At 49.7% G+C, this 14,293-nt stretch overlaps 1 protein-coding gene across 9 annotated transcripts in view; it reads right to left on the reverse strand.

Moving 5' to 3' along the window:
* The window catches only part of TMEM150C (transmembrane protein 150C), a 20,904-nt gene extending 8,540 nt beyond the window's left edge, over positions 1-12,364 (reverse strand). Inside the window, exons 1-7 of one of the 9 annotated variants that reach the window (XM_085578159.1) lie at positions 12,045-12,184; positions 6,945-7,079; positions 2,880-2,954; positions 1,682-1,763; positions 615-668; positions 465-497; positions 296-363 (exon numbers count right to left, since the gene is read on the reverse strand). In XM_085578159.1, the coding sequence (XP_085434285.1) occupies positions 296-363; positions 465-497; positions 615-668; positions 1,682-1,761 (235 nt within the window). In that variant the 5' untranslated portion in view covers positions 1,762-1,763; positions 2,880-2,954; positions 6,945-7,079; positions 12,045-12,184. The other 8 variants (XM_077782990.2, XM_021549308.3, XM_085578157.1 and 5 more) reach the window with 8 other exon arrangements.
* Between the last annotated feature and the right edge of the window lie 1,929 nt (positions 12,365-14,293).

A 14,293-nucleotide genomic window follows, 5' to 3' on the forward strand; every position in this document is an offset into this window, starting at 1 on the left:
TCCCTAAATTCCTTTTCTCTATTACAGGAGAAGTCTAAACTCAACCATTTCATGATCACCAAGGCCGAGACAGGCACCTACCATCACGCCTCCCACGACACATTTGCAGTCTGGAGGTTGCATTTCCCCTGTTACATTTCTTTCTTTGCAATGGGAAGAAGCAGCAATGAAACATACAGTTCAAAAGGTTTCACATCATCACATTCAAGAAGAATATGTACAGGATATTACTTAAGTTTCATTACTTAAATGACTCTTAAAACAAACAGAAAGAAACTCCAGTTGTGGTTCCTACCTAGAAATGCTGCCATGTTCATGACTTGGCTAAACACACAGCTTGCAGGAGGTGCATCACCTGCAATACTTGAAAATATAAAGTGTATCATTGTAACTCTAGGATGACAAAGACACATAAATAGCAACCATTAACCAGAGAAGTACTTGGAAGAAAATAATTCATTTACCTTATATAAGGCGGTCTTTTGGGACCAGGTTTCCTAAGAGACACAGGCACAGGAATAAAGATTCAAAGTTTTCTTTCCCATTTTGCTGTAATTGTTTCATTATTTCAAAGAAACAAGTGACTGAATAAAAACCCCACAAACAGCTCTTACCTATCTGGTACACTTAGTGGGAGAATTTTGTTATCTTCCACTGCTATAAAGTACCTGTCAAGAAAAAGGGAAAAGAAAAAAGGAAATAGTGCATAACCTCATCCTAGCTTCCACTCTAAATACCACTCAAACAACACATTAGGTGTTTCAAGCCCACTGGCAGAGTCTGCTGGAGGATCCTGTGTTTCTCTCTGCCCAAGCAGGCAGTTTTATTATTTCTCAGTCCATGTGCCTTCCTTTGTGTTGCATCTGATTTGCACAGTTGAGTAGACAAACAGGGTCACTGAACTGAGCTGTTTTAAAAACAACCAGTCAGGGGAATGTTTTCATTTTTAGTTTGAGTCATTTTGATTCATCAGGTTTACTATGGTACTCCATCCACAAAGGCTGTTTTAATAGAGAGGGGATGGGACAAGAAAAACAGCAAGCAGTAGAGGTCAGACAAAAGGCTTAAGCTGCCCCTGCTGCTGAAAAACAGCATCCATAGACCATGGCCAAAGCCACATCCTATAACATAACTGCTTCTCAGCCTCAGCATAGCTGCTGATCACACATTTTTCACTCCCAAATTCATGCTGCAGTCATCTGCCTGCATGCTTGGAGAGAGCCCAGCTCAGGGAAGTGCAACTCTTATGTGCATTTTGGTAAGAAGCATTAGGGACAAAGTGAGATGTCAGCATTAAGACGTTGGCAGCTTTTCAGTGTGGTGCTGGAGGCTGCAGATTTTGAATTTCTACCCTAAAGCAGGGCCTAAGTGTTTCTCCAAGAGTTCTCCTGAGTAATTCAAAGAATATGTCATTAAAGGAAATTTTTTAATTTTTGGCTGTCTCTTTTCAAACAGCTCCCAGTAGCACATACCAGGAAGAAAGCAAGGTCAGCAACTTGGCCTGGGAAGCACAGAAACTCAGGGATAAAAATGTGATACTTCAAGCCATGAAGTGGCACAGACTAGCCTCTGGCCCTATCATGTGCCTTCCCAGCCCCACAGAAGCTCAAGGGCAGAGCATCCCCAAAGGCTCTCCTTAATGAGAAGCAGCCTCCCAAATAGCCAGCAGGAGATAACTTACACTATCCATAATCCAGCTGATGTAAACAGGGTAAAGACAAGAGGTAAAAACATCCACACGCTGCATTTCTTCCCATCCATACCTGCTAGAAACAAAGAACAAAGTAAAAACAGAGGGCTGAGGTACCCACCCTCCTTAGCCCCCCTCTTCTGAGAGCAAGAAGGGCATCCCACAGCAGGTGCCGAGGTACCAAGCTCCTCAGGGCCACAAGGGGTTAAGCTGCTGCACACAGCCAGCATCCTCCATACCTTTGTAACAACCAAGGCACCAGAGCCCTGCAGCTGGAGACTTTTCAACCACGCCTACAGAATTTGAGTGGTTTTCAAAGTAATTCTCTCAAGGATTTGGACCAAGGTGACCACACGACCTGCTGCTCTGATTTCCTGCTATTCCCACACGGACAAGGCAAGGCAGCCTCCTACCCAGGATCATTACCAATTCCACACACGCTCACAAAGCCTGCGGCATGGAGAGAGAGGGATGCCAGCGCTGGCATCATCCCCACAGAGGGCACGACCAGCTCCCATCCCCAGCCAGCAGCCAAAAACAGCGCCTGGCCACACCTAGAGCGGAGGGAGCCAAGCTCCAGGGCCGGCTCCCGGCGCTGTCGGGGCCGGGATGGGCACCGACAGCATCAGCTCCTGACATGCAGGCACTGTGAAATCCGGCATGTGGCGTAAGGGTGCTGCGGACAGCGCCTCCCGAGGAAGGATTTGTCCTCCAGGCAAGATCATGCTGGACGAGCATCTGGGATGCCGGGGCTGTTCCTGTAATGTGTGCAATTCAGAAACGCTGCTGTGCTGCGGACACGGAGAAGCCCATGTCTCCATAAGAGTCCTTTGATAATGGATCAAGTATTTTCTCATGCTCTGTCCTCCTCCTATAAATGTTCCTTCAGGCACCAGCACGGCCAAGAGACACAAAGAGAGGGGAAGAACACCAAGCTCACAGCTCCAGCACGTGCTTTACTTTCACCAGGGCAGCAGCACTTGTGCCCCTTGCTCTGCCCCACTCCCTGCTGCAGGGCAGGCATTCCTTGGGGCCACCAGCACCCACATGGCATAGTGAGGCACCCTGGTGCCAGGACAACTTAGAGATGACAGCCTCTCACTGGAGCCCGCTTGCATTTGCAGCTCCATTTTACCTCGTCCAGGTCCTTAAAGCCATGACCCATCCCTCTGCCCAGAGAAGCAAGTACCTGCATTGCCATCCTCCTCCTCTCAACTCCCCAGCCTTCCCACATCTGCAGCACACAGCCATGGTCTGCTCCCTGCTGTGAAGACCCAGAAGAGAGTCAGCACCCTCGCCATGTCCCAGCAGGCCCCAGCTCACTGCTCCCCCAAGGCACCCCAAGCTGCAAAGGACATGCTGGCTGGACTGCTTGGGGCCCCAGACACCAATTCCTGCCCTGCCTCATTGGGACAGAGGCTGAAGACCTTGAGTAAGGCTCCCCACACCCTGCAGAAGGCATGGCACTCTCACTGCTACATGTCAGCTATGTCACCTCTACGTGTCAGTTTTCTCTGCAAATGGCCTAGCAGGGGTACAAAACAACAGCCTGGCAGTGCCCAGAGTCACACCACACTTGGACAGAGCCACGAGACCATGATTTGGTGCTGTTCATACAGATAGCCTGGAGTAAGGCTGAATTCCAAACCTTAGAAGACAGAAAAGCAGTCAGATAAGGTCTCTTCTCTGACCTGGGAGCAGAGGGAACTGCAGACAAGGAGCATGAAATGATGCAAGTATTAAGTATGCTGATTTAAAAGGCAGGCAGCTCCAGTGTGCATATAGATCTTCATCACAGTGACTAGATCAGAAGAAATTATCAGCAAGGAGAACTAGATTTCTCATCACTTATCTTCCTCTCCTCCAGCACAGGAAACACAGCATCTCACATTTCTGTAACCCGCACAGCTCCCACTGTCATGCTTGCAGCTGCTCCATGAAGTGCTGCCCTTGCCTTTTCCTCCTGCTGCTCTGCAGCACTGCAGTAGCATTCCTCAGCTGGTGTTGGACGGTGCTGTGGTACTGGGAGTCCCATGACAACAATCTCAAGGACCACTTCCAGGTGGCAGCTGCCACAGGACCACGTCCCAGACAGCCTCTGGCAGCACAGTGCCCAAGTGCCAGCGCCCCACACAAGGGAGACACAACTGTGACCAAATTCCCCCTCCTCCCTTGGCTGAAGGGACTAGGCAGATAACACCACCTCCTAATTCCAGCCCCTGTCTGCCCTGCAAGGTAATTACTCCTGTGCTCAACTCTCCTCTTGTCTCTGGTGGTGGCTGAACTGAGCCAGGGTAACACAGTTCTTTCATGTCAGGGGATAGCACATCTTATTATTTACCCTTCGCCCTTGGAAAGGCAGGGAAGTTTAATTTACACAAGAAAAGCAAACAGTAGCCAACCTGTCCTCACTAATGGGTTGCTGCAACTCCTCCACCTCCCAGCATGGAAACAGCAGTCTTCACAAACTATTTCAGCATTGCCTGTTGTGCAGAGAGGGAGGTGGCAAGGGCTCTTCCCCCAGGCAGAGCAGCAAGGCAGCACACAGGGACATGGATTCCACACCAGAAGTGGGGAAATGTGAGAATGCTGTCTAGATAACCTCTGTTTTGTGCTGAGCTCTAAAATGGAGCAAGGCCAAGACTAGTGGCCAGCCTCCCCAGAGTCAGAGCAACACAGCTACAGACCCACCTCCTTGGAAAACAGCCCTCTGTTTCATATTCACTGTGCCACACTGAGTCCCCTTCCATCAGCCACTAACAGAAAATGACATCTGAAATCATTGCATATTAAATGAATGATCAGTGCAGAGCACAGTATCCTGATGGGAAGCCAGCTCCACAGTCCAGAAACCCTAATTTCAGCCAGTTAAAAAGAAGGAAGCCACCTGCATCTGACAAATTAAATACCAAAGAAAAGAAAGGGTCCAAAAGGAAAGAAGGGTTCCTTTCCCCCATGTCCCCAAAGAGCAACACCTTTTAATGCTGGCCATTGGCACAGCCCACACAGGCTTGGATATGTTTCAGCCTCCCCACGTAGGCACAGGATGGTTTAAAACCATGGCTCAGCTCCTGCACATTCTTCATTTATTCCCTGCTGTGTTATTCACGTGCCAGGAACAAAATTACATATAATCCCAACTTCTTCCAAAGTAGAAACCCTGAACATGTGCCAAACCTGCCTGGCTTTGCACTAGTGTTCAGCAGACATAATTCTCAGCAGCTGCCTTTGGGTTAGCCTTGTCCTCTTCAGGGATGTCCCCAGTGTTTGCATATTCAAGCTGGGAGACCTTCGTGCACACTAAGACCTCTAAAAGTAGACAGGAACAAGAGAACAAGGAACCCAAACATCAGCCTCTCCTCCAGCACCACACCAGTTTAGCCAAAGTAAAATGCCAAGAGTGATAGGAAAAATTAGCAAAATTCTTTATGGAAAATGTACAAACAAACTTATTGACAGTTAATTGCTCCACAGGGATGACATAAAGCCAAACTTCCTCTCCACAGCTCTGTTCTGCATTGCTGCCATGTCCAGTGATGCCAAATCTGAGCAGTCAACTCCAGCTGGCAACAACAGCAATCTCTGCCAGCCCATGTTCCCCCAAACAAGCACACTGCATCCAAGAGGCAGTTGGTAATTTCCCACAGCCATTTGTCTTCCATTACTGAGGTTTGCACAGGCAGGACTTCAGCCTGAGAAAGCCCTCATGGTGCAATGCATTCACAACACCAACAAAAACATTTTCAGTATCACAGCTGACACAGCCCACCTTCTCCAAAGCTCACATGTGGTTTTCCAGTCCCTCTAGACACACCCTCACACCAGCACTGCAAAACCTCTGTTGAGGTGTGCTCCTGCTGCCATCTAACATGAGTCAGGCTGCAGACCTGAAAAGAGTTTCACATTAGCACTGCCCCAGTGTGTGTCTTGAGAATTTCTCTCAATGCAAGCTTACTCATCTCTAGTTCCATTTTTATGTCTAAATCTGCTTAGACTGTCAGCTGCTTGCTCTGCTTTTTTTATCAATGCCCTGCTATACACCCTCAACCAATTAAGCTTCTGTTCCTCTAATGTACACACTTCAATTACAGCAGGCAGCTCACCAAACATATACTGCTGCTTGCTCAGGGTTCATTTAATATGGACATCTTAATTTCATCTGCCAAGTAAAGTTACAGGCTCCTCCTGAAGTTGCTTTCACCAGAGAACATGAATCTAAGGAAGGACAAAATTACCACATTAACAGAGTCACACATCTTTTTTAAAACTAAAGCATGCAGATGCATTTGAAATGCAGAGCATTTCATTGAAAGCCAGAGCAACACTCCTGCATTTCACAGCACTAGGCCATGGGGTTATTTCAGAGAATAGGTACAAAGCCAGGAGCACTGTGAGAAGGAGGACACTGTTCAAAACATAGAGCAAGTCAAAGAATTGCTGCCAGTCAGCAACAATCAAAGGGGAACAAACACATTCTGTCTTTTGGGGGAGCCCACTATAGATCTCTGTTGCATTTAAAAGCAAAAATAACCCCAGTCACTTGATAGCTAATCACTGTAACTGAGTGGATACAAACCAGCACATTACATAACCTGCCACCCACAAGTCACAAATGCCAACATAACAAAGCAGGGCATTTTCAGGTTTATCTCAAGGTTTCCAGTGTGAGTGCACAATGAAAGAGATAAGATGTGACAGAGGCTTGTAAATACGTAACAAAATGGTGGGGTAACAAGAAAAGAAGTGATCCCCTCTGTCAGCAGGATAGGATGCTCTGCTTGCTCCAGGTACCCATCTACCATCTCACGGATGTGAAGAAATGCCATTTTCATTTCATTTACACAAGAGGAATGGGAAAAGGTAAAGACATCTCTGGGTTGTGCGTGGGGGAAGCTGGAGAGATGTTTCAGTAATCCTGCAACAATGTTGAGAGGCAATGTTTTCACCCATGGCAACACCAGTACATGTTTCTCATCTCATTTCATACACTGTGACTGCATTCAGTGTGCTAAGGAAATGCTTTGGCCAACATAAACCTATCAGAGATAGGCCAAGTGCAAGAAAGGAATGAAACCTTCTAATCACCAAAAACAGGGGCAGTAAAGGACATATTGATATCCACAGTGTCTGACCCAGAGATATTCCTGCAGCATTGCTGGGCCCTGAGGCAGCACTGCAAAATGTGCCCTTGGTTTTCTGCCTCTTGCTGCCCCACAGCCTTTCACCTCAGTCCCACATGGGTGTAAGTACTTACAGGCCATTTAGCAACCAGTGCTGAGCTGCTGTTCTACAGCCAGAGACGCCAGGGTTCAACTCCTGTGGGCTGTGTCTGCCTGCCTCGCATTTGCCGCTGCATGAACCAGGCACGCCCCACTTCCAGACCACGCTCCTGGGTGTTAGAAAAGATAAATTAATCTGATTTGCCACCACAGGACTACAGGGCTGCTCTGCAGGCTTTGACCCATGGACTTATGTCAGATCACGCTGACTTCCATGAGGTCCCACTCAAACCATGAGCAGGGCTTGGGCAGTCGTGGCCCTGAGCCTGCAAATAGGTACAGGAGGCAGAGAGAGGGGCTGGCTAAGGCAGAAGGCAACATCCAGTGCAGACAGAAGGAGCTGGGGCAGCAGGCAGTGCAACCAGGCAGGAGCAGCCAGGGTGAGCTGAGGAGACCTGCATTTTGCAGCATGACAATAGGAAATAATTGTTTTACCCCATCTCACCTGCATTTTGCAGGTGCTGTGTGTTCCTTTGCCCCAGGGATCCCATTCCGCTAGGGAGCACTCACTGCAGGACACAGCCATCCCAGCTCCTCCTGGCCTCAGGGGCTGCACAAGCCAGGTGGCAACCAGCTCCCAGCGAGTCCTCCCAGCGTGTGCTGGACTCCCAGGGCAGATGCCTTACCCTCTCCAAGTGCAGTCGTTGAGGAATACAAGGAGTAGCATGGTGAGCAGCCGCAGTGGGAGCTGCAGGTTGTGGTGGTGGCTGGAGCCACATGCAAGGGGCCATGACCCAGAATCTACCCTTTGTCCAGCAAAGGGCATGGAGACCTTGCCACCATGCCACCTGGCACAAGGGTGGCTGGGCACCCAGAGACTCTGTAGAACCCAAATAAACAGCAAGGAGGACCCAGACTACTTATCCTGTCTGAAACGGGCACACAGACTGTGAGGATATAAAAGGCCAGGGATTCCTTAGTGCAGGGACTCCCCCTGAAGGCTTCAATTCAAGCTGTTAGGGTGTTACTGCACCATGATTAAATTACTTAAAGGGTCCAGGCTTCTGGGACTCTGCTATGGCAATCCTGAGATCCAGCCAGTGAGGAAAACCTGTCTGACTGTGTAAATGTGGGGTGTGTGGGGAGTCAAGCAAGGCACACATCAGGTTAATGGAACCACCCACTGTGAAAGGGCTTCTGTCCCAGCAGTGCCAGTCTGGGGTGGTGGGAGTGTGACTGACACAGTGGCTTCTGGGTGGCCAGACAGGAAAGTTTCCTTAACACAAGAGATAGTCAGGACTGGAGCCATTTTCACCAGACCTCTGAGACACAAGGGAAATCTTTAGCAGAGTCTCAACATAAACCAAACCCTCAGTCTCACACCACCACCACAGGGTTATATCTTCCCCCTGAGAATCTTTTGTTTTGGGATACTTGTGAGAAGGGCCCTTACCTCAAAGTCCCAGCCAACCCCCAAATTAAAGAGTTGCTGGAAAATGAGGAGGACTAGCTCCTAAAAAAAAAAAAAAAAACCAAAAAAAAAAAAAAACACCACAGCAAAGCTCTCCCTGCTTCAGCTGTGCTGTGAGGAAAGAGTCACTGAAACCATCTCCTTGCTCTGCAAGCAATACAGAAATGAGAAAGGCAGGCTGATGTTATGGCAGAGCCCAGGAAGTCAGAGTCACTGAGCAGACAGGCTGTCCAGGGATTGTCCTCCACCTCAAAACCACCCCACTCTAATGACCACAATGATAATGAAGCAGCAACAAGCAGATTGACTGTTTCTCCTCCCATAATGTACAGAGGGTCTTGACAGGTTATTAATAAACTGATCAAGGTGTTTCATTTGTTCCTCAGTTCCAAAAATCACAAATGTCTTCAATCATTTCCAACCTGCACGAGCAAGCAAAGCCAAGACACACATTACATTAGAAGGGGGAAGGAAGTCTGCCCAAAAGGTTTGTCCCATTATCAGGAAAACAATGTAAGTGTGGGGAGTGGCAAAGAACACAACAGGGAGGTGAAACTTCAAGTGTTGATTTACAAATAGCTTTGAAGGTAAGGAAAAACAGACAAGCCCAGGGGAACATATTTGGCAGAACGTTATTCCCGATCATATTGTCTCCTTCTGCTGTAGTTTATGGATGAGAGAATACACGCCCTGCAAGGCCAGAAAAATTCCAGGTTTCCCTGCCTTTTCTACCCTGCCACTGTTTTTTCTCTGCCAAACACACACTCAAGCTACAGAGCTGCTCATGGGGTATAAGCAGGGCTTCTCCCACCTATTCACCCTGTCTTTCATCTCTCTTATGCCTTTAACCCCTCTCCTATTCACCTTTTGGAAGTATAAGCTCCTTTCTTCACTGCACTTTGCAGCTTTACACTTCTGGAGAGGTGTACACTGTCCCCAGAGCAGCATTTCCTTTGGCAAATGCAACTCGTCCTGGGGAAAACACCCCAGGCCTGGGAGCTGCTAGGGACTGTGGCAGAGCACACTGTTTGTCAGGACAGTTTTCCCTCACCAGCTTCTTCAGCCTGAGGACTTACTCTTCCTCCACAGAAAGAAGTCCTTTTCTTCATGTATTAATCACCAAAGCTCCAGAGGAGCAGCAACAAAGTGATGGGCCAGAGGGTGAGCTACAAGGAATGGATGTGCAGTACCCATGACTTGGCTCTTGGCCCTCTCTGGCACAGGGATTATCTTTTGATCCTGTTGAGACCTGCCTGTAGAAATCATTTGCCCTGAGAGGCAAAGTATGAGGTAAGCAATCATGGGCAGGCATTTCTGTGGTGTTCACCATTTCATTGCCAGCATTCCTTATTTGTAGGAATTAATTTCCTTTGTTTACCAGTGTGTCAAGCTGCTACAACCATAATTCACAGTTTCTAGGGTGTTTGGGTGAGATACAGTAGGAAGGTGCCATACATCCTTTCCTTTCAAGCAAACCCAAGGGACAGAGGGGAGAAAGGAACAGCTCCCAGCTGTTAAACAGGGGCCAAGCCTGTGTGAGCAGCCTCTACATTGCATCCAGATGGATTATTACTTTTTAAGTCTACTGAAATATTTTCAGAAACAGACTTTCCTGTAGGAGACCACATTAAACTACCTCTAAGAGCCAAGGCCACACTGGGGAGGCTCTCTCTGACAAAGCTGTGGCCATCCTCGGTGTCTTGGCCAGGCAAAACCCACTCTTGCAGCCCTGTGGTGCCAAAACTGAAGGGCCACTGGCTCTTCTGGTTTAAGCAGTCACCACTATTAATACCAGTGGTTCCTCACAGGAAGCAGGAAATAATACAGCATGAGCAGAAGTTCTCTCCCTAAGTACCTGGACCTGCCCCAGCTCAGGAAATTGCAGGGAGGATGCTGGACACTCTCCCCACCATTGCAGCAGATCAGCCCACATCCTCCAGGCTTTTGCTCCCTTCCCCTTTCTACCCATGGGAGAAGCAGCCCAGACCACTCCCCGGCAGGCAGGACCATCCAGCAGCAAACTCAGCATTAAAAGTGTGCAATAAATCCCATGTGAGGTAGCCTACAGCCGTTTTAACAGTTCTTTCATGGTGAAGCTGCTTCAGCCTTTTCCTGTCCTCCCATTCACTCTGCCCTTCTCTCTTCACCTGTTCCCAATGTGTTTCTCTTCCTTTTCACTCTCATCCTGCCCTCATCCCTGCACCTCAGGTGACCTCTTCTGCAACCTGCAGGGACCTAAGGTGGGGAGAGACTTTTGCAAGTCTTCTTGAGACAGCAAAATCCCACAATTAATCCCATTTCAGACAACAAGGCCAGTGATTTGCTCTCCGAGACGTCACACAGAAAATCAGTGGCACAGTGGAATGTGCACTCAAAGTCCTGGTCCAAGCCTTCTACTGCAGCAGCAGCCTCCTCACCTGCCATCATCCCCTATCCCAGTGTACCCTTCCCAATAAATTGCCTAGGATCATCTTTCTCTTTTCTCACAGACCTTTCTTTGCTCCCACTTAACCTGCAATCACAGCTCATTGCTTCAGCTTGGACTGCAGGATTGGGACCTTAAAGTCTCTCTGTTGGGCCAAACTGCAATCTTGCAATCTCAGGCTGCCTGGAAATGGCTGGGGGAAGAGAAAAAATCACAGACATGACCTTTCTTCCAAGGGAAAAAAAATTGAAAATGTTGGTGTTCTTACAAGCACACATCCCTGCTCTGCATCTGAAAAGCAAACACTGCAGAACAAAGAATCTTAAAAGGGGAAATGAAACAACTGCACTTTCAGCACCCAGGTTCAGAAAATGCTGACAGCTGGGCATGGATAAGCCACAAGAAAACAATTTGACTTTTAACAGTTCAGTGGTGAAATTAGGAGCATTGTCAAGCAAATAGGAGTCCCCTGTCTCCATCCCATTACCCAAAGCAGAAAGTGGGCAAGAATCAAGTCCCCTTCTTTTAGGCACTGTCATCTGTTTGAGCAAGACACAACAGGCAGTGTCAGGATATACCTTCCACACACTGCCCGCCTCCATATTGAATTGCTATTCCTAATTAACCATGCATGTGTACATTCCCATGTCACGGGGACTGCATGAATGATGAACAGACAACCCTTAGGGTCACTTTGACAAGCAGCTTTGCTTGAAAAGGAAAAAAAATTTAAAAAACAATGGCAGAAAGGTTAACTCATAATTTCTGCAACCTTTATAGCTTAAGGGCTCTGAATCAAAGGTCTGGCACAAGCATGATGCTTTAACTAAAAGCTGAGATCCCAAGCGCCCCATGGATATCAGCACCCCAGCATCTTTCCATCACTCCGAGAGAGGCTCTCGCCCTTCCTTCCCTGCGGCAGCACAGCACAGCTGAACGGCCTTTCTCAACACCTTAAATTCCCTCCTGGGAATTTAACCGGACACAGCCTGCATGTCCTGACAGGATCTGGGGCAGGCAGGACCTGTCCCACCCCACAACCCAAGCCCAGGTAAGCTTCTTCACAGACCCTATGCAGCAACCTGGCCAAGACCCTGCCGAGTTCTGTCCCCACCGCCGAAGGGACGGACTCACGGGTGGGAGGGATGCCGAAACCACGAACGGGGAGAGCCGCTCCACAGCTGGGTCCCTCGGGCCCTGGCAGAGCGGCTCTAATCCTCGCACCGAGCCCGTGCCTACCTGCCGTGACACGGGACGCTCCAGGACAGGCTGCGGGGTCCCGGCTCCTGCGGGGTCCCGGCTCCTGCAGCCCCCCGCCCCCAGCCCGGCCCCACTCGCAGCTCGGGGGCTCCGCGGGCACCGGGGCCGCGGCGGCGATTCGCGACAAGGCGGGGCGGGAGGGGCCCGGCGCTCCGGGAGTGGCTCCTACCTGCGCACCTGCGGGCGGCTCCGGCGGCGAGCGCGGCCCGGCTGGTCCGAGCCCCCGCCCCGCCGAGCCCCGCCCCGGACGGGCGGGTCCGCAGCCGCCGCGGGCCCGGGTGTCCCTTGAGCGCCGGCGTTGGGATGCTGGGACGCGGCCGCAGCTGCCCCGGCGCCCCGGGGCATCCCTCGGGCACGGCCGCACCGCGCCCCGTGTGCAGCCGCAGCGGCGCCGCTGCCTGCGGGCTGTCCCCGGTGCGGCCGTGCCAAAGGGTCCCTGCTCTGCCTTCTTCACTGCCCGCCCTTCCCAGCACCTACCCAGCCTGCGGCTCCGGGTGCGCCTTTTGCTCCGAGCCGCCGGAGGCACCGGGGAGGGCTCAAAGCCCGCATCTCCGCAGCCCTCCCGGGAAGTGCTGCCCACCTGGATGGCTGTTTGGAAAGGCCTCAAGGAAGCAGCTGCTCAGTAGCAAGGGACCCCAGGAAGAGCCTCTTTCAACCCTTTTCCCTTTCCTACCGGGTGGTCGGCTTTGTGATCTCTGTCAAGTATCCCTGCGGTTGGAATTTTGAGAAGAAACATTCCCAGCAAAACAGCTTAGTGATAACTATTTGGGACAGTTTCCTGGGGTGGAGGGGTCACTTTGCCGTCTGATCTTCATGAGATTAAGTCAACGTGATTGCTACCGCTTCTTTTGCCTCTTCCTCCCATCTCTGTCAGGATGACTCTCTCTGTCAGGATGTTATTCTGTGACTGTCTTGTTTGTTTTCCTAAAATCCAAATTAGGTAGCACTTAGTCAAAATTTTGTCCTGGTGCCATCCCTTATGAACCAACACAAACCAGACAGATGTCTAAATCCATGTCAGCCCCCAGAACTGAGCTGAGTTATATATCAGCAGTTTATCGGTATTTCGTAGGCTGCCCTTCTAGCAAGCAACACTCCTTCACCCTGCAGCTTTGGTCCTCATGCAACATTCTGAAGAGATTTTGTGTCTCTGATCCTCAGGGACTGAAAACCCCTCAGAGTGCTGATCCTCGGAGCAAGCACTGCACCAGCAGGTCCCCTGTCCCCTTCCCAACGTGGCTGCATCATCAAGGGAGAGGACAGATGCTCCCACAGAAAGGCATGTACTGTGTATGCTTCTTGGTGTTTTAAAGGCCAAGGGAGCTATTTTTAGAGCTGAAATAACATTCCTCCTGCTTTGGTATTTAAAATCTTATGTTATTCTGGACTAATAAATGTTTCCTTGCAGCATTTGCTATTTTTGAAACCCCATAAAATCCAGAGATCTTGGCCAGGTTTCCCCTCTGCATGCACCTGACACTGCCCCAAGGCACTGCCACACTTAGGAGCCACAAGTGACTTCCATGGCTTTCCATGGGCAAGGAGCTGCTATTGCCTCCAAGAGAGGCTCTGAAATCGGGTGCCTGGAAAAAAATATGTTTGAGGTTCCGGCATTAACCACATCCCTCCCTGCAAGGCTTCTTGTGATAGCAAGAGTCAAGGAAGCTCACTTTAAAAGAGGGGAGGTCTTTGAATCCCAGTACCCTTTGTCTTTCAGCAGCTGAGGCTGAAGAAAACCTTCTGTCAAATAGGTGAAAAGTGACAGTGCTCGGCTCCAGTGATTTTGGCCAGAAAGGAAAATGCAGCAACTAATCAGGAACTGCCTTAGTCACTTCACCTCTGCTGTCAGCCAGTGCTGGAAGAGAAACAATGCACCATATGGGATTTTAAGGCAATTTCATTTTTGGTAAACTCTGAGTGTCTGAGACATTTTGTTCACAGCTCCTTTTCGAGCAGATGGTGTCCCTCTGAGTGCTGGAAAACGCATTATGCTGACAGGCCCACCAAAAACCTATCACAAATTTAAAAAATCACAGCTTGAAAAAAGGGCACAGCCTCGGGACAGCAAACATGTGTTAGAGCCCACCCAGTGCAGGAAGCAAGAGAGATGCAGGGAGGCATCAGCCATAAGGGTGATGTTATGTGGGTCCTTGGAGATATTTCCTACAATGATTTCTTCATGGGACACCAGGGGAGGAGCAGCCCCTCTCCCATGACCCTCATCCTGC

The sequence above is a fragment of the Lonchura striata genome, chromosome 4 (genome assembly GCF_050655825.1).
Source record: "Lonchura striata isolate lonStrDom1 chromosome 4, ASM5065582v1, whole genome shotgun sequence".
NCBI classification, from domain to species: domain Eukaryota; kingdom Metazoa; phylum Chordata; class Aves; order Passeriformes; family Estrildidae; genus Lonchura; species Lonchura striata.